General features: G+C 41.7%; 1 protein-coding gene across 1 annotated transcript; it reads right to left on the reverse strand.

Annotated features, from left to right (window-relative positions):
- Positions 1–60: 60 nt before the first annotated feature.
- On the reverse strand, positions 61–25506 carry LOC113135170 (cytohesin-3). The gene is made up of 13 exons (XM_026314883.2): positions 25202–25506; positions 14224–14306; positions 13864–13928; positions 13055–13121; positions 12742–12860; positions 10254–10334; positions 10003–10115; positions 8129–8277; positions 7874–7985; positions 4526–4602; positions 3264–3335; positions 2977–3131; positions 61–1386 (listed from the first exon to the last, which is right to left on the reverse strand). Exons 1-13 carry the CDS (start codon positions 25218–25220, stop codon positions 1314–1316), a joined length of 1185 nt encoding a protein of 394 aa, XP_026170668.1. The 5' UTR covers positions 25221–25506; the 3' UTR covers positions 61–1313.
- Positions 25507–26773: the final 1267 nt, after the last annotated feature.

Below are 26773 nucleotides of genomic sequence, written 5' to 3' on the forward strand. Positions count from 1 at the left end.
AAATAACCAAAGACTTGGTAAGTCTTGAGCACTCATCACTGAAGTCACATGCACACAAAATCTGTTTTCTGTTCAGCATGTGTTTTTATTAAAAGTCTTCATCCAAGTGTTCAGGAGAAGTTTTCCCAAATCAAGATCGAACCAGATTCAAGCCTAAAATCAGCACCACCTGGCTGTGGTTTGGTTTGATCCGTCTGGGTAAATCAGTCCTCAGATTCCAGTCAGAGTTTAGTTAAGTCCAGCATCTCTAGTTTCATCTTTTGGATATTCTGAACCCAGTTACTCTATACTCTCCTACTTAACTCAGCCTAGTGAGTTTCCTCTCATACACCATGATGTTTGATCTGATACTATGCACACGGTCCCTCTTTCATTAAATGTAAACTACTAGTCGTCAAACTAAAAAGGTGAATGGGTGGAGGCAACGGCCATTATGACATTTACATGCTACATAAACAAAGAAAAACAAAACAGTATGTACATTAGATACTATACATGCATAATGTAAGTCAGGGGCTGCCTCTAATGTTAATAAGAAAATAAATACAAAAGAAATTAACTTGATCACAGCGGTGAATCTTCGATACATAATAGTACAGAACTACTACATGATGTATTGTAGCTTTTTAAAGGGTCATTACACCTAATGTACGTTAAGTATTACTCCCCGATCTATTTTGAAGAAGTATGGTGTCCTGTAAATGTACAAAGTATGAACCTCACTTTCTACAATAAATCAGTGTTTGCATGTAGAGTCACATATGGCTAACAATCAGACCAGCTGATTTAACCGCTTGAGGCTTTGTGAAGTTAACAGGATAGTTGTCAGAGGACACAAGGTGAAGAAAACATGCTGACTGGCATCTGGGACAGCCGACCCGGTCTGGATGAAAGGATACAACAAAGTATATTTATCCTCACTGCAATTATAGTGCAGTGGATATAATTCCTTCTGTGTCCAGCAGAGGGCAATACTGTCATATCCACATTATGCAAAGATTTTCCCATGACTCCAGTCAAGCCTGGTCCTCTAGAAATCTGCAGGCTTCATCCTGACGCCCACTACCATCCAGCTTGGTAAAGGTTTTGCACAGAGTTTGTTCACCTCAGTATTTAAAGTCTGTGTCAGATTAAACAAAGTGTCACGTCACGTCAACCTAGAACTGAGGTGTGGACAGTCTCCAGGTGGAAATAAAGATGCTCCCACCTGCGTTTGCACGGGAGTCCTTCACAAACCCCAGGACGGACACATACACACAAACTCTGCTGGTCACAGAAACGATGGTGATACAGATGGGGTCGAAGACGGGCGATCATTTCTTATTGGCTATCCTCCTCTTCCTGGTGGCCAACATGTCGTAGAAAGGATCTCTGCTGATGCTCGCTCTGTGGAAAGAACACAGGAAGAAACGGATTGCTGATCAATTATTTCCAACTGTTCACATTGATCTCACACACATACACACACACACACACACGTTTGCAGAATGGATTTGTCAAAACTCTTCAGCTATAGAGCTTAAAGAAAAGACATTTATTTATTCCAGGGCCGTTTTACAGTGAGAGAATTTTGAAATGGCACTAGGTTGTCCTTAATCTGTCTTGCCTCTGTCAGTGCATAGTGATCAGCACCAGAGCCTGGCATTGACGTTGATTTATTACACATCTGAAACCTGTTCTTCACTCACCCTTCACTTCCCGTGCTATTAATACCTAATCGTTTATGTTATCCACAAAAAATAAATAAATGAATAAATAAACAGCACACATCGGGCAACAAAATGGAATGCAGGTTTTGTCCATTAGCTTGTAGAGAAAAGCTGATGTAAGCTCTACAGGCTTTCATGCTCACTAATAGAGAACCAAAGCTTTGTTGTCACTGTCACACACTGAAGATGGGAATAAAACTGAGTAATTCACATCCTTCCCGGCAGAGAAGCAGCTGAGATGGCCAGTCCAGTGTGTGTTTATGCACAGAGCAGTCAGCACAAGAACAACTTCCACACTTGCAGATGAGTCAGTCAGGTGTGGGTATAGTGTGGGTATAATGTGGGTATAGTGTGTGTGTGTGTGAGAGAGAATGTGCTGACCGCAGGACAGTCTGCCGCCCCAGCAGCTGAGTCAAGTGAAAGTGTGGCTGTGGCAGCACAGCTCTGGTAGAGACAGGAACCTTTCCATTTGTAAGTGGACTGAAACACCAAGAGACAACTCTCCTGATTTTACACTAAAAGCACTTTGAGGCCTGCAACGTGTGTCTGAAGGTCAGCGGACTCTAACGCTCCCAGAGTGGGAAACAACACCCTCCCTCATCTGTCCAATCAGACCTGAGGCAGCTTTATCCAAACACCATTCCAGTGACTTAGCTGAAAAACTCAATGGAGACGTTTAATGGAGACACACGTCTGTCAGTGCTAAGTGTTTCCTTTAAAATCATCAGAGCATGGAAGGATTGTGTAATATGATTTCAGCCCTGGTGATCATATTTGCCAGTGAAGTTGCAGCTGAGTAGATAATAACCACTGCACTGATCAATTACCCACAGGGCCCAATTTACTCCTGCACCTCCACTCTCTCACTGGTTAACACGGCAGCATTTGGAAATGACAAACCAGGTGTAGGCTGCCAAAAGACTTCTAAAAGTGCAGCAAGGCTTAGAGCCTGAGCAGGAGGACGTGCATGTGTGTGTGTGTTTTTCTTTGCTTGCAGAGGACTAATCAAAAGGAAGTGAGCTTATCCAACAGAGCAGAAAACACCTCGGAGTGTTATCTGTGTCGCAGTGTGAGAAACAAAGCCACATTTAGTCACCAGTATGAGTGTGTGTGTGTGTGTGTGTGTGTGTGTGTGTGTGTGTGTGTGTGTGTTGCTTTCTCACAGTCAAGGCAAGGTCAGATGTGAGAAAGCCCCACATGGGAGCGGCCCAGCGTTGGCTAAGTGCCCTTTCGGTGTAAATGGATCCACACTAACAGCATCTCTTACTTGATGGATTTGATCCACTCCTCCTTCTCCTCCGGCGTGGGGGCCGATATCCTGTACACTACGTGGTTGCCCTCGACGACACGCCCGTCAGCCTCCGTTTTGCAGGCCTTGATAACCTGACCTTTGTGGTTGGGGTTGTACAGCTCAAAGCAATTCTAGGAAGAAAGAGCAAATGATTGATATGCATGGTTAGAATATGACAGCTGTAAGTAGTATTTGTAGTTTTTTTTTTTTTTTTTTTTAAAAAGTGTACATGCTAAATGTAAAAGAGCTAAACTGGTCCTTACAGGTTTCCTTGGCTCGTCCACCTCCCTGATACTGAGGTTCTCCAGAGGAATAATCCCACGAGGCTCTTTATCCTAGAGACACACACACACAGACACACCTTTTGTTATCATATTATCTTAAAATATGTTGGAAATTATTACTTTTATGAAATAATATCCAGCATCACAAATTTGATGCAGTAACATTTTTGATGCTACATGTGGAGCCTTTAATGTGCAGTGCAGCAAAGCTAAGCATTTTAGCATTTATCTATATATCACATTGGGCCTGACAGCATCAGAGTAAAGTCAAGGTGGAGGTTTTATTCATCCTGGTCACAGAGGAAACAGGCCCTGAGGGAGACGTAACTCTCTGTCCTGAGTCCTCCAGTGACTGCATTGTGTCTGCAGGGCCAGATCTGAAGTGTATTTGTGTATGTGTGTGTGTGTCTGTGTGTTTGGGGAACCTTGAGGAACAGCCCTGGGCCTTGCCTGTCATCTTCCTACTAATGAGGCGGCACAGCATGGGGGAGAAAAGCTCAGGGTCGGCTGTGTGCCACTTTGTGTGTGTGGACCCACGCTGCAGCGCTTATTTGTGTGTGTTGAGGGACCAGCATGTGTGTGTGTGTGGGTTGGGGGTTCTAAGAAATAGGAATGCTGGGTTGTCGGGGTGAAGAGAGTTGGGGGAGTAGGCGCTTGGCTTACAGCTTAACAGGGCCAGATGTGTGCCAGAGACTTTGCAGATGTTTCCCATGATGCCTTATGTTAATTGCTGGAGTGAGGTTCATTTAGGTCAAGAGGCTTCATCTGCTAAAGAGCAGAGCTGGAAGCAAAGCCCTCTGTCTTTGTGTATTTAAGGTTGTGTGTGTCAAAGCCACATATTATATACACACACCCTTTATTTTTAGGTTTCTACATTACAATCCTGCCACACGTCAGCTGCTTCACACATTTAGATAAATAAAACTGTGTGAAATGTAAAATTTCAAGTGCATTCTCGACTGCAAAGGAATAGTTTGAGATTTTGAGAAATACACTTATTTGATTTTGATTAAATACACTTCTTGATTTCTTTCTGAGTGTAACTGTTACTAGTCCCAGTCTTCACATCTACTTCTCCAGCTACAGAGGAAAACAAGGAAATTCACTGCAATGCAGAAAAACTCCTTTAAGATCCTCTCCCATCAAATATGTTTTGTTTTTCTATTTAGAAAGAAATATTTCAATATCAAATGTGGAATCTGGTAAACAGAAGAATCCAGATTGAGTCTGTGCCTACTCACTGTTGTGTACTCAAAGTAGTAGAGGCAGTTGTCGGTCAGAATGAACCATCTTCTCTTCCACGTCTTCACCCTGCCGCCTGCGGAGAGAAACGCATCACATTTGAGCTCACACTGAAGAGATGATGTGAAGGCTAACCTACAGGACACCTCTGCTCCACGTGCCACATCTGGTTCTCATCGTCTACCCTCCGCATCATTAGGTTCAATCAGAGGCTGGATACTCCCTCCAGCAACCTCCTCCCGGTCCCCAGAGATCGATGCCTGAGGGCTCTGCAGGCGAGCAGGAAAGCGGGGGAGCTTGTGAAAACAGTTGAACCCAGTGTTACCTTCACCCCCAGGAGAAGTCCCAGCTATGTATCTACCACATACGTGACCACTATCAAACATTCCTAATGATATTTGACAAATAGAAAAAAGAGGCAGAAAAATCAAATGGTTCATTACTGTTGGACAGAGAGTTCAGTTTTGGATGGTGTAACGCCAAAGTCTGATCAAATAGCCTCTTTTTTTATTATACAGTCCAATTAAATGTCTGATATGGGAATAATTTAAGGGCATCTTACATGAGACAATATGTCTCCATCTGCCTCCACCATCAAACAGAAGTAGATTATGTGGATTATTGGATTTTCTGTTAATTATACCATCAGTGATGCAATGAAAAATGTACCTATGTAATTAAAAAACATAAGGCTGATATCAATGTGCGGACTGCAATATGTAACCCACAACAATATGTTTGCTGACTTGACAGACTGAGTGAAAGCAGCCGTTACTGATGTAATCAATATGTAATGTTCACTTAACCCAGATTTTCATTCAATACTGCTGGCGAGACTTAAATCCAACATCTACAGTAGATTATTTATGAGCTGTATTTGCTTACAGATGCATCCACTACATTTACTGACTCTCTAAAATGGAATGAGCATAAAAAAAAAAAAGAGCAGGATATTGTCTTTTATTGTTGAGTGGATATAGACTAAACATTGTCATTGTTCTAGGGTCAACCATCCCACGGTTTGGATAGTTAACATAGGAAGGTTTCGAAATGTGTGTGAGGTCTCACATTCCTCTAATTTTATCATTTATATTATTTACCAGGATAAACATGTTTCCCTTGAGTGTCGTTTAGCCAAAAGGTCATTTGTTAAATGAATGAGGTCCTCACAGACATAAAAGCCACAGCATTGCAAGATGACTGGCTCTGTCACTAACATAAATATTGATTACGTAATGATTTTGTCCATTTATATTTTAGAGATTTAGATTTTTGTTTCCCAGAGACCTCCCTGTTCTTTTCTAACTAAATTTAGATGCATATGGAGGACAGCATCTGTCCTTGTCTCTTTAATCTGTGTCAAAGTACAAGCTCAGCTTAACTCTAACAATTTTCTTACAACATATACACATCTAACAGAGAGCTTAATGTCTTTGTAGCCCCTTTCACAATTATTAGGCTTCGTGAGCACATAAATAACTGACTTTTATTACATGCTAGATGATGATGGATGCAGGCATGGCAGCAGGCCCAGGCTTGGTGAACAGTGTAGGTGTTATGAGAGCTTTCCGAGTTTCATAACCTCATAGCAGTTCATTGGTACGTCATATTGAAAATCTCACTGTCATTAAGCAGGTGCTCCTCTGATGGAGCTGACATTAGTATGGAACTCAGTAATGAGAAAACCTGGAGCTAAAATGATGACAATGTGAGAGGGATCTGTGAAGCAGCAGTGGGAGATATTAAAGCCTGTAGGGCAGGAACTGGGGAAGAAAAATGAAAAAGGGCTCTCCTTTGTTTTACTGCATGATCAGCCACACATTGGTAGGTACATAATCCCACAGCAGAGACTCAAGCAGCCCATTCACTAACGCTCAGGCGTGACTGTGTGGTCTGGCAGATAGCTGCACAGGAGCAGGGCGGTCCCTAAAGGTACAAAGCATGAGGTGAGCAGGTCAGCTGACCCCTGCGAACTTGTTTCAAGAAATTGACGAGGAAGCAAAGTCACTTACGCCAGAGCAGAGCAGACTGGAAATGGAAAAAAACAAGCAGTAAGTTAACCCAGGATATAACCTACACAGGGTTTCCTTTTATCTGCAAAAACCACTATGCTTGTCTGTTTATGGCTCTGACATACATGACTTTCCTTTTTTATGCTCTGATCATGTTTTGTGAAAGAAGGCAAGAGAATAAAACAAATACAGTGAGTAGCAAAGAGGTTTGATGACACAACCAGGTTGTTTTTTCATGCTAAAATTTCTGGGGATACAAATGAGCATGTGAACCAGCTGAGACGAGCACTGTGTGTCATCCAGCCTCCTCCAGTGCCACAAGAGGAGTGCACCCATTTCCCATGCAGAATGAGAAAGACCACTGACCCCCACTCGCCTCACCTTTAAACGACATAACTCATCATGTCACACTGCTGTGACTTACTCGCCTTCTAACAATTTGAAATATATATATAATGACCCAGTTAGAAGAGGCGGATAGTGGTGTGAGGAGGAGATAGCAGCCATTGCCAGTATGTGATGAACAGGGAGGATGGAGGAGGAAGGAGCGTTACCTACCTCCTAATACAGATATTTAAGAAGGAACAGCCATCACAGAGCGGAATGGAAGAACAGAACAAAGGGCGAAAGGGTGAAAGGTTAGAGAGCGACAGAGGAACAAAAAAGGACTTGAAAAAGACAGCGATCACAAAAATCACCATGACAGAGAGACGGAAAGAGGAGAATGTGTAATAACAAAAATGAGCATGTTTTATTATTTGAGAGGACAGACGAGCCGGTACAAGACAAAAGGAGAGGAAAGGTAAAAAGGACGGAGAATGAAAGAGACACTGCAGTCCTGTCAACCTCATGTGGTGCCATCATGAAGGTGGACAGTTTTTGGGCAAAAAGGGGGCAGCCTGGTCGTAATCAGGAGCCAAGTAAAATCTGATTTTGTAGCAATAATTCATGTTAGTTTTACCATTTTGAGTCAGGTTACGTAGTACGGGTGTACTGAACAGATTAATTTATATGCATGGGATAACTGTCCCCCAGTGCAAAGGGTTGACAGCTGAGACTAAGACCACGTTCAGACCAACATATGGCCTGCATGACAAAAAAATAAAAAATTGGATAAAACTGACAATTCATAAGTACTTGAACTCAACTATTTACTGTCATTGTTGCCCAAGAGCTATCGACCTCCAACATAGCAACCTAAAGCATTCGGAAACTAATCACAAACAAACACACTTCACCAGGAAAACAAAAGACACTGCTCATCACACTGACTGAGCCTCTGCTGACACATATCACCATATTCATGGTTGACTTTGTAACTCTGAATGCACATACCAAGCTTTAAGAGCCAGCCTTCTCTGTCAGGGTTGAAGAATGTGTGTGTCAGATCATTCCCATCATCCTCTGGGATTTTGAAGGGCTCGTTTTTGATGCTGTCATAAAGGTTCTGCAAAGAGGAAAGGGAAGCCATAAATCAAACAGGAGGTGGGGGAAACAGTGGGGGAAAGACCTTATTCATATGGAGTCGGTGTGACAGTGTGGTCACACAGATCAATCATCGCACGCAAACACTTCACAAACAATTCTCACCCTGAGAAGCTCCTCTGGAAGATCTCCACCTTCGTTGATGCCTCTGTTCATGGAGATAAAGCGCTCCACGGGAGGCTTGTCTCTGACGTTTGGGTTATGAAGGCTGGTGTTCAGCATGATGATGGCAAACGACAGCACGTAGCAGGTATCTAGGAGAAACAGTAGGTGAATCCAATGCATTATGAAGAGCTCATGTCCCGCCTCAGAAACCATTAACTCTCAGTATTAACATCCCATCTCTGTCTAGACATCTATAGCCTTATATCTATCCTTACATTATTATACAGATTGCATGTTACTATCAGGTCAGAGTTGAACAAATTACTCAAAAAGCAAAACACTGCAAAAATGGAACAGCTAATAAACAATGAAATAGGCTGCACCCCAAGATCAAACATAAAACATTTTTATCATTACTTTAGTTGGTCACTGTTTATTTTGGACAGTAACACACACTATTCTCATGCATCATGTATGCATTGCAAAATGCATCACATCGCAGAACAGATCAGCTTTTATTTTGCTGGCTTTTCCCATACAGAAGACAAAAGGCTAGTGTCTCATTGCTCTTAAAACATTTGGTTAACATTCAGTTTTCACTACATAACACAACATCAGCACATGTTGATATTTTGTGTTTCCCCTTTCTTCTTACTACTATAACCATTTGTTAAACAGCTGATATTCTGTCTCTTTCACCTGTAAACTATGCAGATATGGGCTTTTTTTGGGTTGGGTTTTTTTTTTTAACAACTTGCAGTTAGACTGCATTTGAAAAATAGTGTGTGTGAGTTATGAGAGAGAAAATGTGAGAGTGGGGGTTTTACTCACTCCACTGTGCATTAATGTTCAGACCCACACGGCCCAGTGGTTGACTGTAAATGAATCATTCATTCCCCACTGTCTGTGTCCTCACACTGACACATTTTCGTCCTGTGCTGCCTATTGTCTGGCTGCTAACACACACACACACACACACACACACTCATAAAAAATTCAAATAAATAAGAGGAGCTTTGCACAATGTGTTTACTATGGGCCAAGAGGTAACTGTGAGAGGAATGTCAGTGTAGTCAAAAAAAAAAAAAAAAAATTAACAAGCATAATGAAGCAGTGAGGGAAAACGGGTCATTCGTGGCCCTGGTGATTAAAGATCTGTGCTCTATTCATGTTTTTATGGGTCCAGTGTGCACCCTTCCCTGCACCCACACCTGTCACACACAAACATGTGCCTGGCTATGTGCAGATTTTGAACCACAAACAGTCTGATTCTCATACACTGTAGATTAGAATCAGACTGATGAATAAAATGTGCTTCCTTTATTTTCCTGATATACAACACAATAAATACTCTGACTGTGAACTACAGTCAGACTACCTTAACCACATTACGTACATGGTATTCTATATCATGTAAATAGAGCCCCTCTGTTCAGGTAATCCTCAGCAAATTGGAAAGCATGCACTCACCAAAACACTGGACACAACAGGTTATTCCAACAGCTCTTTAATTATTCACTCACTGTTGTAGTTGTAGGCTTTGTTTGTCACAGCACCATGTATCACTCAGTCAGGTTGAGCCTTCTTGAATTATTGAAGCCCTTTGTTTGTTGCTGGTTGTTACTGCACTCAACTGGAAACTGTGGTTACTGGAATCTGGTTCATCCACACTGAGCCTTACTTACTGTAACTGTTATGGAGTAATGATTGAAATGCATAACCAAAGCAGGCTCAGGCCATCCTAATGTAGGCCCTCAGGCAGGAGTTCTGTTGGCACGTTAGGCTGGACTAGTCGTCTGTGTTGACTTTGTCCAATATGTCAGATCTCACACTTTGCTTTTGTTCACGCTACGGTAAGCTGCTGCGTGTCTGACCTGTGGACTGGAAGACTCCGGGGTTGCACTGGCAGTACCGCGAGGCAAATGCCTCCATCATACGGTCGATCTTCTGGGCTTCACCTGGCAAACGGAAACTCCACAGAAACTGCCTACAATAGAAAAGAAGAGGAGATGGGTTTCATTAGTGATGTCACGCAGTGTCAAGGTGCACAGTATGTTGCACTGTGTTTTTGAGGCCAGAGCAAACAGAACAGCCGTATTAGTCTTCATTAAATCACTGTGCTGACCGTAGAGCTTGGACGAGGTTGAGGTCTGCGAACTCATGCAGCTCCACAAAAGCCTGGAGGACCTTGATGTTGAAGTCATCTCTGTTGGATGAACAGAACAATGAGAAAATCTGATTTCTAAAATTATTCTTCCACTGGCAATGTCTTTTTTTCCAGAGAACATGGAGACCATCTGGGAAATCTAAGAACACCTCAGAAAAGATGTGAAATAACTCAAAGAGTGAACCCAAAACACAGGGAGGAAAGCATTTTTCAACCTGATTTCCTTTTTTCCCAGCATTCCTGTCATATTTGTGTCCTAACTCACACCGGATGCCGAGAAAGTCTGGAAGCAATTTAAACAGCTGGCTGATACTGAATGTTTCTCCACCCCGAGGGGCGAAAACGGCATGTTTGACTCTATGAAAAACAGGCTCAAGTTTGTTTGGCTGTTGGAGTGATTTTGGAGAAAAAGCCAACAGCTGGGCTCCGGCTGCGGTCACAGCTTCTCTGATTGTGTTTGTTGGACTTCAGGGTCTGTGATCTTGATCCTGTATCATCTTTGTATTGTGTATTGTTCAAATGAAACCAGGGATGGTCAGACTTGTTTTTTGTGTTTTTGTGGAAGTACGTGATGGAAAAGATGAGAAGAGTACAGAGAGTTCTGGCTTACAAGAAAACAAACAACAAGCTTGCACTGTAATAACATCACGGGATTATTTGGGTAATGACTTTTTGTTTCTGCACTGAGTTTTTTGTGCTGCACCCTGCACTGACATCTGATGCCAAACAAAATGAATCCTATGAGAAAACAGGTCTATTGCTACAGGTACATGTATTACAGGCACTTGCTGTCTGTAAAAATGAATAGTGAGTACACTGTGTGTGACAATCAAAGCTGAATTACAGAGAAACAATAAAAAGGGCTGCCAAACAAAAACTGTATGTGTAATCCAAGAGTTAGTCATCCAACCAGCTTGCATCCATCTCCCACTATCTTTCCGCCTTCTGGCTCTTTTTCTCCTCTATTGTTTCCATTGTCTCATGCCCTCTCCCTGTATCCCTCTCTGTGTTTTTCCTGCTGTCCCCTCTCCACATCGCCCTCTCAGCTCAGCATGTAATGATAAATTCCTGCTCCTTGCATAAGCTCAATTAGTGATAATTATGGAGTGTAAACCCATAGTCTGTGTTTAGTGTGATTTCTACTGAGTAGGTGGCCTCTTTGATGATCTTCCATGAATAAAGCCTATTGGAGAGGAGAGGAGTCCTGCCCCCAAAACACACAGTCTTCAGCCTCATTCAGTGTAAGTGTGTTTCATTGTTTCTGCCACTGTCTGACTACACTGCTGCATCTGTCTTGCCTAATACAGACTTGATGTGATTTCTTGCATGGATTAGAGAACAGATAGAGGGCCTGACAGTGGAGCGGCTATTTTTTAAATCAAAGATCTTTTTTTTTTTTTTTTTTTTTAAATGCTGTATTTCTGTATAAACAAAATGATCAACACCATTAACACATTTATTCAAGATCCTTTGTTTAGGACCATCATTTTACAATTGAAGGACCACCTGTCAATCACGGAGCAGCAGCTTGTCTGTGACGTGAGCAGCCAATACTCCAGCTTCTGTCTAAGTAAAGCAGAGACAAATAAATTGGCCAGGTCAATATACCTATCAATACCAGCTTTTTACAGAAGTGCTCTGCTCAGTACACATGCTGATCTCATCTCTTTGTGTAAAATATATTGTGCTAATCTATAGAAGAAAAAAAATCCGTATAATTAGATTTTTTTCACATTCCTAATTATTTGTCTTGGCCTCCAAAAAACAGTACAAGTGGGGCTATAAACCAGCACTGCCAGAAAAATAAAATGCATCGCATCCTGTTCGACACAGTGTGATACTGTAACATGGCACAGTGATGAGAATATTAAATGTAAGGACTGACTGCAGGCTGAATCGTTGCTGTGTGTTTTATCAACTGAAGATAATGGATAGCAAACTGGACCTGCTGTAAATGTAAAAATAGTTCTCATCACTACTTTAAAGTCTCATGAAAATGATGGGGCATGATTTTCTCATTTTATGCCTTTCATAAATTAAACCCTTGATGTTCATTCCTTTCCCTGCGTTTTGATTCAGTGTGTCTGCCTTCTACAGAATAAGTTTAACTGTATAATCAGACCTTCAAATAACACCATCAATCTCAGTGGGCTTCCAGCTATCTAAGACAGTCGCAGTGTTTCAGCTGCATGACTTTCCTTTCTCTCCATCAGCCAGCAGTCTGGCCTGAGGAGCTGGATGGCCATTTTATTACCAGCTGTAAGTCCATGTGGGTGGACTATGACAAGACACCCACACCACCTCAAAGATTCATCTTGGGAAGGTCAATCATCTTCTCTCTCTTTAATCAATAAATCCAGCCCATAATTTCCTCCTCTAATCACAGAAGGGGTATACATTTCATGTAAGGACTTTCACCGTCAGCCTGAGTGATCCTTTGTCTTACCGCTCGCCTAAGTAGTCTCCGATGACAGTCTTGTTGAGACCCTCGCCTTTGTAGAGGAACTGGGCGATGTCTTCGGGAGTGTGCTGAAGGAGGTCGTTCTCCAGCAGGAACTGGATTCCCTGAAGAAGAAGAACAAGAAGAGATAACAGGAATGGTTGTTCATTCTAACTGAGGACGGATAACAGGGTTTCATTGCTTAGACAGGTCACTCTTCACACAAGCTCAGAAAAACTTTCATTTCAAGATCTAATGGTTTATAATTAAAACAAGAGGCAAGTACGTGAATAAAAATAAATAAAAACACAGAATGTACCTTTTTTGGATCCATATTGAATTTCTTCCTGCCCATGGCAATCTGCTTGTTCCTCTGCGATGTTTTACTGGAACACATGAACATGTAGGGATTTAATTCGGTGAGTCCCCACACTGCAGCACCCCACACTGCACAGGCTTTAAATGTGTGTGCAACACAGGCAGGCAACAGAATGACAAATTTGAAGACAGGACGGGAAGACCTTAGTGACAAACAGCACACTGTGTGGAAACAAAGATGCATCAATGATCTATATAGTCACATGTGCTGACATTGACTGTCGGTTTTTGTTTAAAGTAGCTGCTGATCTACAGCATATGCATTTTATCAGACAGAATAATGAGATTACCATTTTGATGAACAGGTGTAAGAAGTCAGTATTTTATCTAAGCAAACCAGCTAGGTCTGGTTGGTATGACAACTTTGTGTAAAGTCACATACGGTCCAGGCATATCTACTTTATTCATATCGAACCTGTGCCATTCATAACAAAAAGCACTTATGTAAGCCACCTGTCTCTGACTAAACATGCAAATTGCAGCTGACATGGAGTCATACTTCTAAAGCAACCAACACTCCCTTTAATTAAGGGTGTACCTACCATTCACTCTACAAATTCATGTTGAATATAGGGGTTGATGTTTTTGATGCCATAAGCTGAATCACACAACTCCAACCTGATGTCACCATAATGTCACATGCCACATAGTTCTGTGAGCAGTGTATTGTTAAAGTCCACAAATGGAGACATACTTGATAAATGCTATGGACTAATGCAGTAGATGATATAGCAAAGGTTTCTGACTTACCTTTCTCCAATGCATGTTAGTTGCTCGATCTCTGTCATGACTTCTGCGATCTCAAACTTCAACCTCTGAGAGAAAGAAGTGAGACAGGGCACAGTTAGTTTTCATTAAGTTAAAGCACAACAGGAAGTACTGTGCTGTCTATTTGCATTACTTACAGCATGCAAATAGACCTACAGTATGGTAACACATAGGCATAAACAATAAAAGGTCAAAGATGATGACTAATGTTCAGAAATGATATAAAATATACACAACAGTCCTAATTATTTAGATTTTTTTCCCCCTCACAATAAAATTTGATGTAATGCACTCACCTAGCTCAAATATGATCTGTATATGCTCAAATACCCAACCACACACCTCAATATCATCAAGCAGCTCTCTCTTCCTGCGTCGGATGTTTGACAGCTCATCCCTTTCCTCCAGGGACAGATCCTCAGGAACTGAAACACATGATGGAGAAAACACAAAGGACCTTAACTTTCATTTGCAAACAGCTTGCATTATTCTTTCAGTACAGTCCTCCTTCCACCCAGAACAAAAAAGGCTAGTAAAAGGATTGCAAAGGAAAAAACAAAAAGGAGTCCTGAATTCAGTCTAATGCCTACAAGTTCTTAAGGAGATCAGAGAACAGTTTGAAGATACATCCATGTTATACAGTAAAGTGAGGCTGCTGCACGGTTGACACCTTGTTCTGTTGCAGAAAGAGCTTGCATGTTCGTCTTAATTAACTACAGAAAGCGAGTAGGCGAAGGGTCTTAATTATTCTACTTGAAAGTGTTTTGCCCCTTTCCTCCTCCATTTGGCCCGAGGGAAAATTCTATTAATAAAACCAATCCAGATTAGGTTTTCTTTCATTAAATGTGAATTTGGTAATTTAACACAGCCCACGACCCTAATCTCCCCCCAGCTGTGAGGCATTTACCGCTGCAGCCAAAAAAAAAAAGAAAAAAAAAAGAGGGGGTGATGACTTGCTTTGTGCGTGGTGATTCTGTCTTGAGGTTGTTTTTCAACTCTTTATTCCTCTGTTCTCTTCATTTCTCAGTTTCCTCCCTCTTTCAGATCCACAGAGCTTGTGCCACCTTGCTTCATTACATTAGCTCGGAGGCAGAGAACGTGAATGTCTCACCAGGAAAATGACATGTCTGAAACCAGAGCTGCTGCTTTATGCCTACATGTTGCTAAAGGAAAGATATTAAAAAAGAAAATTCAAAAAAAAGACATCACTTGCTATTTTCCCTGGCAGGTGGGAGTCTGCACTAATTGAAGTAAAAGCAGGTCACTGTGCTCAAGAGGAAACATTCAGCCCACTTGTGATTTGACAGCTTGTTAAAGAGTGGTGTTCTGTGGAGCCAAGTGTTGCTGGAGATGGTATTCACATTAACAATGAGACAAAAAGCGCTTCCTAATTTAGTTACGCAATAGCGAAGCACAGTGATGAAGTCAGGTAAACAGCTGAGGGATTTCCTTTGTGGGCCATGGTTTTAATAGAAAACAGAAGGGGGGGATGAATTCACCAAACTGAGACCGAGATGTTAATTAGCATTAGTAACCTCTGGCTAAAACATTGTGAATCAGTGCTGTGAATGTGGCTTTAAAGCTAATTGGTGCTTTTAAAAAGTTTCAAGGCTGCTTCATGCCATTCTTTAATGTGTTACTGGAGGAAGGGTTTCTGGCCTACATGCAAAAAACTTTATGTAAAACAAAAGTCTGACACCTGAGGAAATACTCATGTGTTTTCTTGCTGAGAGATTGACGAAAATTCATGAATAATGATTCATGAAATATGAATAATTAAAACGTTGAATCCTATTTGTTCGATCAAATAATAAGCTAACTGGCTATTGACTGTAGCTTCATTTTTAACAAACACACAAAGATACAAAATTCTATCAACTAAGCAAAAAAGGCTTTCCCCAATATGTGGACCCAGGCTTTAAATTCACTGGGACAATGAAGGCATTAAAATGAAACGTCCAACTCAGACAGAACCAGTTGCACTGTGACAAAGCCTGCAAATGTCCCCAGGGAGACGCTGTAATTAAAAGGTCAACGTGTCAAACTGAAATGTGATTACTACTAACTGGCTCGACGTTTATAGCACATAATATTTCCATTCTGTAATGTACCGGTGTCATACAGATTAAAAGACAAATCTCAAAAGAATATACTTTCTAGTGCTGAATCCAAATTAAATTGGCAATATTGTCAATAATCTGCATTTGTTTACAAGAGATTTATGACTGAATACATAAAAAACATCTGACATTCCCAATTTAAATATGTACAGTTTAAATATGCCAACATTTGTTTGGATTTTTTGACATTTCAAAGATGACCAGTTAACACAAAAGTAGCAAAACACAGTCAGCAGCTCAGTAAATAGTGAGTCTTCTTTGCCTTTTGGAATAATTAGCCCAAAAGAAAACGTACACACAGCAGACAACTCCCTGTTTATTTACCTGAAGCTGAGCGCTAGCTAATAGAGATATCCACTGGCTGCAACAATGCGCATGATTACAGTCTTGGTTCATTACAAATCTAATGAAAAGCAGAGGATGCTCCCTTTAATAAAAGCCCACCGCCATCAATGGCAAAGCATTGCAATTATCCTCTAATCCAGGTCTCTGTCACTGCATTTACTGGAATAAATATCTTTTGTAATCACACATTTGATAACAGAGGGGATTTTATCACCAGCGTCTGTGTTTCAGTGGATAAGCTTGTTTAGTGATGGGGGGGGGGGGTTCTACCGAGGTGGTCACCACTAACATTATTAACACACCTCCCCTGGGACCTTTTATGACTCATTCAGGAAATTAGTTCACTGTCGCCAGCAAGCACAGAAGAAACCGCTGGGCCAAAGCTGGTTGCTTACTCTGGACTGGCCCCAGTGACAGCCACACTCAATATACTAAAATCAATTGTGTTAAGTTATTGCTTCATAGCAAACAAAACACTGTGGAAGTTTAAGATCCTCACACAGTGGGGTGGCTGTAGCGGGTAAGGCACTGATTTTTGAAATTTGTGTGTGAGTGACTCTCAGCTAAACATTGAGGAAAGTAGACTTGAAACCCATTTTTGACCTGTGACCTCTAAAAGAAACGCAAAACAATATGAGAGCTCAGATATCCTCTGTATCACAGGACGGGTTAAGAGGGTCCCACATGTGCAAAACAGAACAAGAGGCTCCAGTAATTTCCCCCCTAAAAAGAAAATCCCACAAAATCTACTTTTGGGAGTAAATCCCCCGCTGCTCTTCACGCCCAAAACTAACAACTGTCCCTGACCACCCACTGAAACCTGAGGCTTTAAGGCATTTAAACTAATGCAGGGACATTTTGGCACGCTCAAACCATCTCCAGTCTACATCCGTTTCATAACTTTCACTGTTTATTTTGGTCGGGAACAGTAGAAGCTGCTCGACAGGCCTTGAGAGCTGATTCAAGGACTTCCCCACAACCAGTATTCATATAAGTTGTGCAGGAAAAAGTGGCAGCAGACATAAAGCACATGGAGCTCAGAGTGAAAATCCCATGCTCACTTAGAAAACTGGCCGTGGTCCCAGACTTAACTGATTCGTGTGAGTGAGACAGGATTTTTCCAGATCCACTTTAACCTAGTGAGTTTAAACGCTGTAATGCCTGTTTGAAGTGGATGAGCTCTTAAAAAAAAAAAAAAAGATAACCCAACCCTGTTGTAGTGCTTGGTTCTGCAGCACAATGGGATACATGCAAGGAAACAGGAAGGTGGAGGGAAACTTCCTCTGGATCCAGAGTCTAATCTGCCAACGGCTGCCCCCAATCCCTCTAACTGTAGACGAGGATATGCTCTGCATTTCAGCCGGGGTCACACAGACAGACAGACATGGATAGACTTGCACTTATACACCAAGGCCAGCTGACACTAATCCCACACACTCGCCCTCCGGACAACATTTTAAGCCCAACATGAGTGTGCGGAAGTGGGGTGTATAACAGCATATATGCAGATGTTGCTGCTGACCAGTCAATGCCTAACCTACTTTGTGATGCTGGATAAAATAACGTAACAGTACGAGCAACTGCATGTAGCCTGGTCTCACAGGCATTTTGGCTCCAAGCCACAGAGAGGGAAAAGGTGGGACATCAGCACAAGGGCCAACATGAAGAAATGAGAGAGAGAGAGAGGGGGTAGACGCACAGGCACATGTAAAAAGTATGACGTGACAATTAATGAGCCAAATAGGTAAGAGTTAAGTTGTAAATGTATTCTATTCTCAATTAAAATGTTATTTTAAAGTATTCATTTGGAAAACTGGGCAGCACAGTGGTTTAGTGGTTAGCACTGTTGCCTCACAGCAAGAAGGTTGTGGGTTCGCAACCTGGCCTTTCTGTGTGGAGTTTTCATGTTCTCCCTGTGCTTGTGTGGGTTTTCTCCAGGTACTCCTGTTTCCTCCCACAGTCCAAAAACATGTATGTCAGGCTGATTGGTGACTCTAAATTGCCCATAGGAGTGAGTGTGAGTGTGTGAGGTTGTTTGTCTCTATGTGGCCCTGTGATGGACTGGTGACCTGTCCAGGGTGTACCCCTGCCTTTCACCCAGAGAGAGCTGGGATAGGCTCCAGCAGATCCATGTGACCCTGGTTAGGAATAAGCAGGTAGAGATATTGGATGGGTGGATGGATGGATTTTGGGAAACTATAGTTTGTATGGAGGGTGGTTATTTTGTTGCTTTCTCCGCCATGATCAACATTTACCATATATACTAATACAGCTGTAATAATATTTTAGTTTTTTTAATTGATTCATTTGATGCTGTACTTGATACTGGTTTAAATGTGTGTTTCCAACAAATTAATTAGCTGTTTGATCCACTAAAAAAAAAAAAAAATAGTCACAATAACAATCAGTCTGCTAAAGCTCAGTGTGAAGTCCAGAAACTTTTTGCTCTGTGGATCAAATAAACGCTGACTAGCTGTTCAATTTCAAATGAAACTTATTTACTACATGCCAAATGTGTCTGTAGAAAATTCACTTCCAAGTATTTTACAGAACTTTGCACAGATCTGATTCATAGCGTTTGGACAGCATGGACAGAAGAAAAGAGAAGAAGAAAGTGCAGCTCTACTCAATGACAATCAAACCACAAAACAAAGAAGCTTGTGTTTGTGCCGAATCAATATTGTGCTAAATTAATTAGGTATGGGCAGCAGCAAAACACACATTTATTCCTGTGAAAACATCTTTTTTTTAAGCACTTTCAGACTGTATCAATTGCTGATAAATGTGTTTGATGTGGTATCCACACCTCTTATATCATGTATTACTACAGTACACTGTGCTGTAGTAGTAACTTAGCATGCACAATCCTGCCCTGTGCGTGAGAAGCCAGATCTGGGGAGCTAATATTGCTCCTAGTTTGTAACTATGTCCAGAGTAACAAGGAGAATCTGGGGATTGGGGAGCTGAAGTGCCCTCACACTGATTGCACTTGCTAATCCACAGTTTTGGGGAGGGGCTTCCTGCTGTGACTGCATTAGTGCGAGTGTGTGGTTGGATAGGAGGTGGTCTGCACATGATGTCCTCCTCATATCACACATCTGCTCAGCATCTGGACTATGTCAATATCTGATTCAATAAACACTGGCTGTAGGATATAAGGGGCTTCTCCTGATATGTGAAGGCCAAAGTACCAATAATCAGAAACTTGAATGAATTAGAGGGATGCTGTTTCTTTTGGCATCCCTGCAGGATGAGGGGCTTTCACAGGGCTACATTTTTTAAGGTTTAACAAAAGACAAAAATGGTTTTTCCTCCTCTTTTTGTCATAATTATGGTCTAAAGGATATGACGTGTCAGTTACATGGCCATAGCATCAAGGAAATGGCAATGTCGGTCTATCAGATGGTCTGATTACCACACTACTACTAATTATTGGATGGATTTATTAGAAACATTAAGACCCACACATAACACTGTGACATGCACTGTGTGTCGTGCCATAAAAATCTGCTGCAACATGTGCCATTTCGGAAACACTAACTACAAGAACCAACATACCGCCTAATACATCCCAGATCTTAACGTGCTGTTGTTTTGAGATAAACATGATTTGTTTCATCTGTGAGTAGTCATAATGTTTTGACTTATCACATATAGCTGAGGGATTATTTCCTGACAGACACCTCTGCTTCTTCCTGTGGGTGTGAGGAGAAAGACACGAAGCTGAATGAACGCACCGTTTTATCTGATGTGTACACACTCACCTCCATTATTGTGATAGACATCTAACTTAGGAGCAATTTTGAGATCTGTCAGGTGCTTTTCAATCTGAACACAACAATGAAAGCAGCTGACAATGAGCAGACAGAGGGAGAGTGATGGAGAAGAGCAGGGTCATGCAGGATGCCTGGCACTAACTTCAAACTTTTCAGTGATCAGCTCTGTTGAACAGTAACACTCATCCTGGAGGACCACCGTGGTCCTATTCACAATAACACCAGGGCCGCTGGAGAAACAACCCGCCGAGTTGATTAGATTGGTCCCTCTAGATCCTGACTCTTAAGTTCACTACAGTTCCTTATAGACGGACCATAATAAAACTTAACTTGTCCCATAGCTACCTGCTGGATCAAAGACTTTCCATTATAAGCGACGCTGCTTTCACCAAAGTGTATTTGAAACAGAGCACAAGAGAAAATATGCACTTTGTTCAAAAAAAAAAAAAAAAAAAAAAAGTTCAGGAAATGAAACGACGACATTTCATTAAGATGAGACTGAGTTGGTGCAGTTCTAAATTTCTGTTGTACCAGAAGCAAAGACACACACACGTCTAGCACCGCACACACCCATTCCACCCACCCAGGTCTCTCTTAACTCTTCTTCCAATGAAATTAGGTGTGGATTACTTGAACACAGTACAGCCCTTCATGTTCTAATGTCTGTGTGTGTTGCTCCCCGACTCCCACTCATTTAATTTGCAGTGCCTTTTGTCACCCATCTGCTCTCTGTCTAGTGCTTAAAGAGCTTCCCATCTCGACTGCTCCAAGAAATAATTCTAGGCAAAGACTACTTCTATTCACAACAGCAGAAATGTTGCCTTGCTGACAGACACCACTACGACGTCTCGTCTCCCAGACACAGACACACTCTACCATGGTGATGGGAACATGTCGGGAAGACTCCCCAGTCTCTCTCCTAATCAGGTCCATATGTAGTCTCAACACTTGAACAGTGCAGTTTGTTACAAGCTCTGACTCAATCCCTGCACATCATGTGCCAGCACTGTCTGTGTTTGTGTATCTGTCTTGTTACATGTGGTATAATGTACTGCATGTTTAATCTTCTAATGTTGCACCACAAAACCCATAATCTTGGCAGTCAAAATGAATTTATGTTCTTTCCAAATCTCCTCTTAAGCCTTTAAACAACAGAGTCAGCCTGCCAGGTCAACCAGAGACATTGTAAAGAGTATATTTTAGCACATTTTTTGGCATCTGTGTCAACACACATAAGAGACATTTTGCCTAAACCAGCGCAGACGTTGATTCCAAGCTACTGAGGAGCCGTAGGGCACTTGAAAGCAGTGAATTCAAACCAGCTTCTTGTTTTGATACCAAAAGGGAAAATTCTTTCTGCAGCCAGGTGAGTAAAAAAGACACACAGTACAACACACACTGCACTGGTGGAACTGGTATTGTTCAATTTGCATTTTTAATAGTTTGAGCGTTTTAAAAGATCGCAGGAAATGTTATGAATATCAATGCCTCTTCATCATCATTATTTATTTATTTATTTTTACAAATACAATAATCTTTAGAGGTGTTAAGTAGATGTTTCCACTGGGCAAATCCAGCCTACCTGAGATTCCCTCCTTCTGGTCTTTTTGCTAAAATAACTATCGTCTGAATGTAGATTAAAACTTGAAGAGCAGCATCAACTATCTCACTGAACTCTTAGATTAAGTGTTTGGCCTATAAAATATCAACAAAGTGAAAAATGCCCATTACAAGTTCCCAGAGTCATAGTCACATCTTTAGAATTCAAAGGATACCAGCCCTGAAAGATATTTAGTATACAATCATAAAAAAAAAAAAAACAACTAATAAAACCAGCAAATGTTCACATTTAAGAGGCTGGAACTAGTTACCAATTGATTTTCTGTCAATCCTACTAACAGACTAATCATTTCAGCTCTAATGCATTTTACTTGCAGATTCCATGTGAAGGACATCTCCAGGCATTAGGCAGATGAAATGTGCAGATGCACAGAGAAACAGATGTCTGAGCTGTCATTCCTGTCTAGCCATTCAGCACCGACCACTTACTATAAGCCATCCTCCAAGGGCGAACTGCAGCTGGAGAACAGCCTCGGCTTGCCCCAAGTGACTTGCCTGATATCCTCCCACACACTCTCCTACTGCCACAACAAAGATGTACCCTAATCGCACCAACTTCCCCTGTACTTACCAACTAATCCCTCTCAGAAGTGCAGAGGTAGATGCCAAGAAATCACACATATAGTACAGTGTGTTCATACAGGTTTCATCTCATAAGAAGAGCAATCAGAAAACACAGGTACGCATTTGTGATTGTGACACAGACATCACTGGGTCAACCTTTCCAATGGTCAGATAGAGAAACCACTGGCATGCTGGGAAACCAGATATCTTCATTTACTTCAGGCGAAGTAAAGTTTAAAAAGGTCAATTATATTCAATTTAATGTTTTAAGACCTCTGACTCCCAAAACTGCCATTTCCTCAGCCCACATTATCTCTCGACTGAAGCATCAGGAGAGCTGCAGTTAAAAAAAAATTTAAAAAACAGAAAATACACGAAAATACAAGAAAGCCAAGTGTTAAAATTCATGGCCTCTATCCAGCTGTTCAGTGAACTGCTTCCCAGCCAATTTCTGCTTCTGTGTTCTTTCCACTTCTCATTCCAGCTATACAATCAGGCTAAAAATAGACACGTAGTCATAAAAACACTTCGGATTTCAAGCCTGCTGTTGATTTTCGTCCATTTTAAGGCCAGACCCTGTCTGTCTATGGCATGCAGAGTGAGCAGAAAAGCGCCAGCTCTGATTAGTGAGCGCAGTAAACAAGGACTAATGAATTCCATGCTACAGCTGAGTGCCACAAATAACACACAGTGGCACCGTTTATACTTTCATTCAGCGTACATGTAGCAAAGAAATGTGCATCCCATGTGCAGGTTAGTCTCTCCATGCTCCAACAGCACCATTCTCCCACCACTGTCCCTGAGCCTGATATTAGCTTCATTTACAGCCATGTTTCTGGCCACTTGAGAGCTGTAAGTCTTATAATTAGCTCTGTTTTTGGCCGTTAGCTGCTAAATGCTCACCAGATAGACACTAACTGTGTCTGCTGTTCGGTGATGAAACAGGTAGCTTTAAGTGTGTTTATCTTATTTGCTTAACAGCAGGCTGTTACATCTGGAGACAGCACTAATGAAAGTGGAGAGATTAAACCAAAACAGTAAAGTTGTGGTCTGTGAATCTGTAAATGCAGAAAGTCAAAGGGTTGATGAGCTTCTCTTGATAACTGAACTAAAGCATAACTCTGACAGTAGCTGCTGTAAGTGGCTGGCAAAGACAAATTTAGCACCGGGCCCTTGGTTTGTGAGACCACTGTCAAGTTGGGCATGTGAACAATGTTAAGTGATGAGTTTGAGTGAGCAAATGAGAAATCTTAGTTATCGTTAACATTTACAGTAAGTTATTTTAATAGCTCACACACTACACAGGGCTGCACATGATCTTCCTAAGCTTGTGTCACTTGTTTCCAGTTTGATCACAGACAGTGTGCCTCTGTGCTCGCTGACATCCTGTCACATGATTCAGGGGCTGGCAACTCTCAGACTGGCCTCATCTGTGCACAGTGCCCTTGCAGCACATGTGGATAACACACAGGGTTCTTACACTTTATGCTCAGTCAATTTCATGGCAATCTGCCTATCAGTTCGCTCACCAAAAACCAAAAGCCTGAGGATTCATCCTCTGGGGACCAGAAACATACACAGAAAAGGTTATGGAGATTCCACCTATGCATCCATCCATGATGTGTGTTGCTTAGGGGGCTGGAGTCGATCCCAGCAGACATAAATTACCAAACTTTTTTTTTTTTTAAAAAGCTATCTAAGAACATGAGGACACAAAGAGTATGACAACAGAATTACAGGAATAGTTTGGTCTCTTTGTGAAGTTAGTCCACCAGAAACACTTTAGTGTAAAATGGGTCAAACTGGGTTATTCCTTTCAAAGCTTTTTGGGTTAGGTATATTCAGAACACTTGAGGATGATGTGCAAACTAGGTGGAGGTTCAGATGAGGGTCTCACCTCGCTCAGACGAACTGACAAACTGCTATCTCACTCTAGCCGTTTGTTTACACTACACTGCTTTCAACTCCACGGTGGTTTGGATTATCTGCTCAGAAACATAATGCATGTGTGTGCTTCACCACCATCACATTATAACCAGGGGGAGACTGAGCTGCAGCCACCATGTGAGCAGTAATCTGGGTTAGGCAGAGATTCAGCTCCTTCAGCTTTAGATCAAACCTGCCTTTTCAAAATTTCTACATCCAATGAAACACGGTTAATCACTACAGCCTGTCTGTGCCACTCAGTGTGACCTTATCATGCATAAATTCAATATGTAGTATTTCCAAAAATGACTTCAATGTCTGCTTCTGAACTTTAATACATCCCCCCTATTAATATATATGAGGAGAGCGAAAACAATTAACTGATTAATCAATTAGACAGTGGACAGAAAATTAATTGGCACCTACTTAGATGATTGTTTCAGGTTCAGTTCCAGTAAGTGTTTTTTTGTTTTTTAAATTTGTTCCCTGGTATGTCAAAAACAACATGTGCAACAAATATATATTTATATTGGGGTTTTTTTTTGTAAAATGTTGTGGCTAATCTAAGACTTTCCTCTACATGGAAGGCTGCCAGGCAGATATCTTATCACCTTCACCAGTGTAGGGGCTCACAAGATAGTGAGAGCAACTTCAAAGCCATGACATCAAACAGATGGAAAAGGTGCACGCATGGACAAAACTGCAGTTTCTGACTTCAGCCTTTCTGAACCAGTTTCTCACCAGCGAGAATGGAGAGGATGCAAATCAATCCGTGTTTCTAAGATATGCTCCTTTACTGACGCCTTTTAAATCATGACAACCGCTTCTGCAAAAGCCATCAGACCCTGGCTCTGAAATGCCTCCATCTCCGCACCTCCTGACTCACATTCATTCATGCCGTCCATCCACGCCTGCACACGGGCTGAGAGGGAGAGGAAAGCAACGTGGGGAATGAAGAAGAAAGCTTACCGTGATTGTCTTCGTCCATACTGACTGCAGCGGGGACAGGACAGTCCAGCAGAAGGTGTGTTCGGCTGAAACCCCACGGGGAAGAGTCTTTTTAACCGGATTTTCGTTTCTTCCACTGACGAGACGGAACACCGGCGGCGTGTTGACAGACAGATGGGTGAAGTGGACTGTCAGCGACGAGACGAGGAGAGAATAAGAGAAAAGAGAAGACGCAGACTGGGTGTAAATTAAAGGGAGGTGCTTGATAGTATAAGGCGATATTTCAGAGGTGTGTGTGACACGGCGGCGACGCTTCTCTCTGTCTCTGCTCCATCCTCAGCTGCGCCGTCCGCCTTCACTACGCTGCGACCGCGGTGACGTCATTAGACCCCGCCCCTGCCAACACCACCCTCCCACACCCACACACACATATATATACATATAAATATATATATATATATGCTATATACACACACCTGCATATATGTATATATACACACCTGCGCCTACACACATCTACACAGGGTGAATGCAGCCACAGGTGAGACTGAATCAATAAAAAGAAAGAAAACATCAGGTGTTTTAAATGGGTTAGATTTAGATTAATGATGAGCCGACATTAGCAACAAATATCTGACAGAACAACCTAATGTCAGTGGCTGTTCTGGAGCTTTATCACACAGGCTTCCTGAGATTGTTTTGTTAACTATTGTCTTCAGTTTAACATTAAGTAAGCTTAAAACACACCGAGGTACCTATTACACAGACAGTTTTACAGGGTTTTAAACTTAGATTTGTTTTTTATTTTAAGGAAATCCTTCTGTATCTTCGAGCACTTTGCTTTCTTAAGGATTTAGACTATTGTTTTAAGGCAGAAAAGTATTATTGGCCCTATCTGCATGGTGCAGTTGAAGTGTCCTCTTTTATTTGAGGACTTAAACACAATTAAAGAGTTTTTGCTGTTTGAATTTACAGCACTAGTTGCTCTTTAGGCTCCGAGTACAGTTCAGCGTGGGATGAAACCTCAAAATCAATAATATTAAGGTACACTGATAAATATGTTGAGGTTGCCTTATTACTGATGCAAGCAGGATGACACCTTTGAGGGCTCATGGGTAAAAGGTTCGAACACTTGTCAGTCCCTGCCCATGTGAACTCATGACTCACCGAGGCCTTTCAAGGGCCACGCCAGCAGCGATGTTCTGACGTGAGGAGCACGGAGGCAGGATCCAGCATGTGGTCCAGAGCTCAGGAAGGGAGTTGTGCTGAGGACTCATTGTGCAGCACTGCAGGGAGACAATGGAAGAAAGTTACACAAAAGGAAGTGATGTGATTGGTCTGCCCTCCTCCACCCTCACGTGTTGTAAAATCTGATCTAACCGGTGTCACCTTAAATTTCCTTTTGAGGTGTAATCACAAAATGAAGTTACTAGAATACTGTATATATATTAGCTAAATATATTTGTTAATAAACACTGAATGTGGTTATTTTGGTCTACAGTCCTGTCAGGAGGGTTGAACTGGAAATGTATTCATTTCCCATTTCCCAGCCAAAGCTTGAACTGTTACGTAAGAAGTATGGAAAACTGTACA

Source organism: Mastacembelus armatus, chromosome 19 (genome assembly GCF_900324485.2).
Source record: "Mastacembelus armatus chromosome 19, fMasArm1.2, whole genome shotgun sequence".
NCBI classification, from domain to species: domain Eukaryota; kingdom Metazoa; phylum Chordata; class Actinopteri; order Synbranchiformes; family Mastacembelidae; genus Mastacembelus; species Mastacembelus armatus.

Coding starts and splice junctions, on each gene's coding strand:
- LOC113135170 (XM_026314883.2), bottom strand. Junction 10,116..10,253: donor AACCTCGTCCAAGCTCTACG/GTCAGCACAGTG, acceptor TTTCTATTGTAG/GCAGTTTCTGTGGAGTTTCC. Junction 8,278..10,002: donor CGGAGTCTTCCAGTCCACAG/GTCAGACACGCA, acceptor TGTTTCTCCTAG/ATACCTGCTACGTGCTGTCG.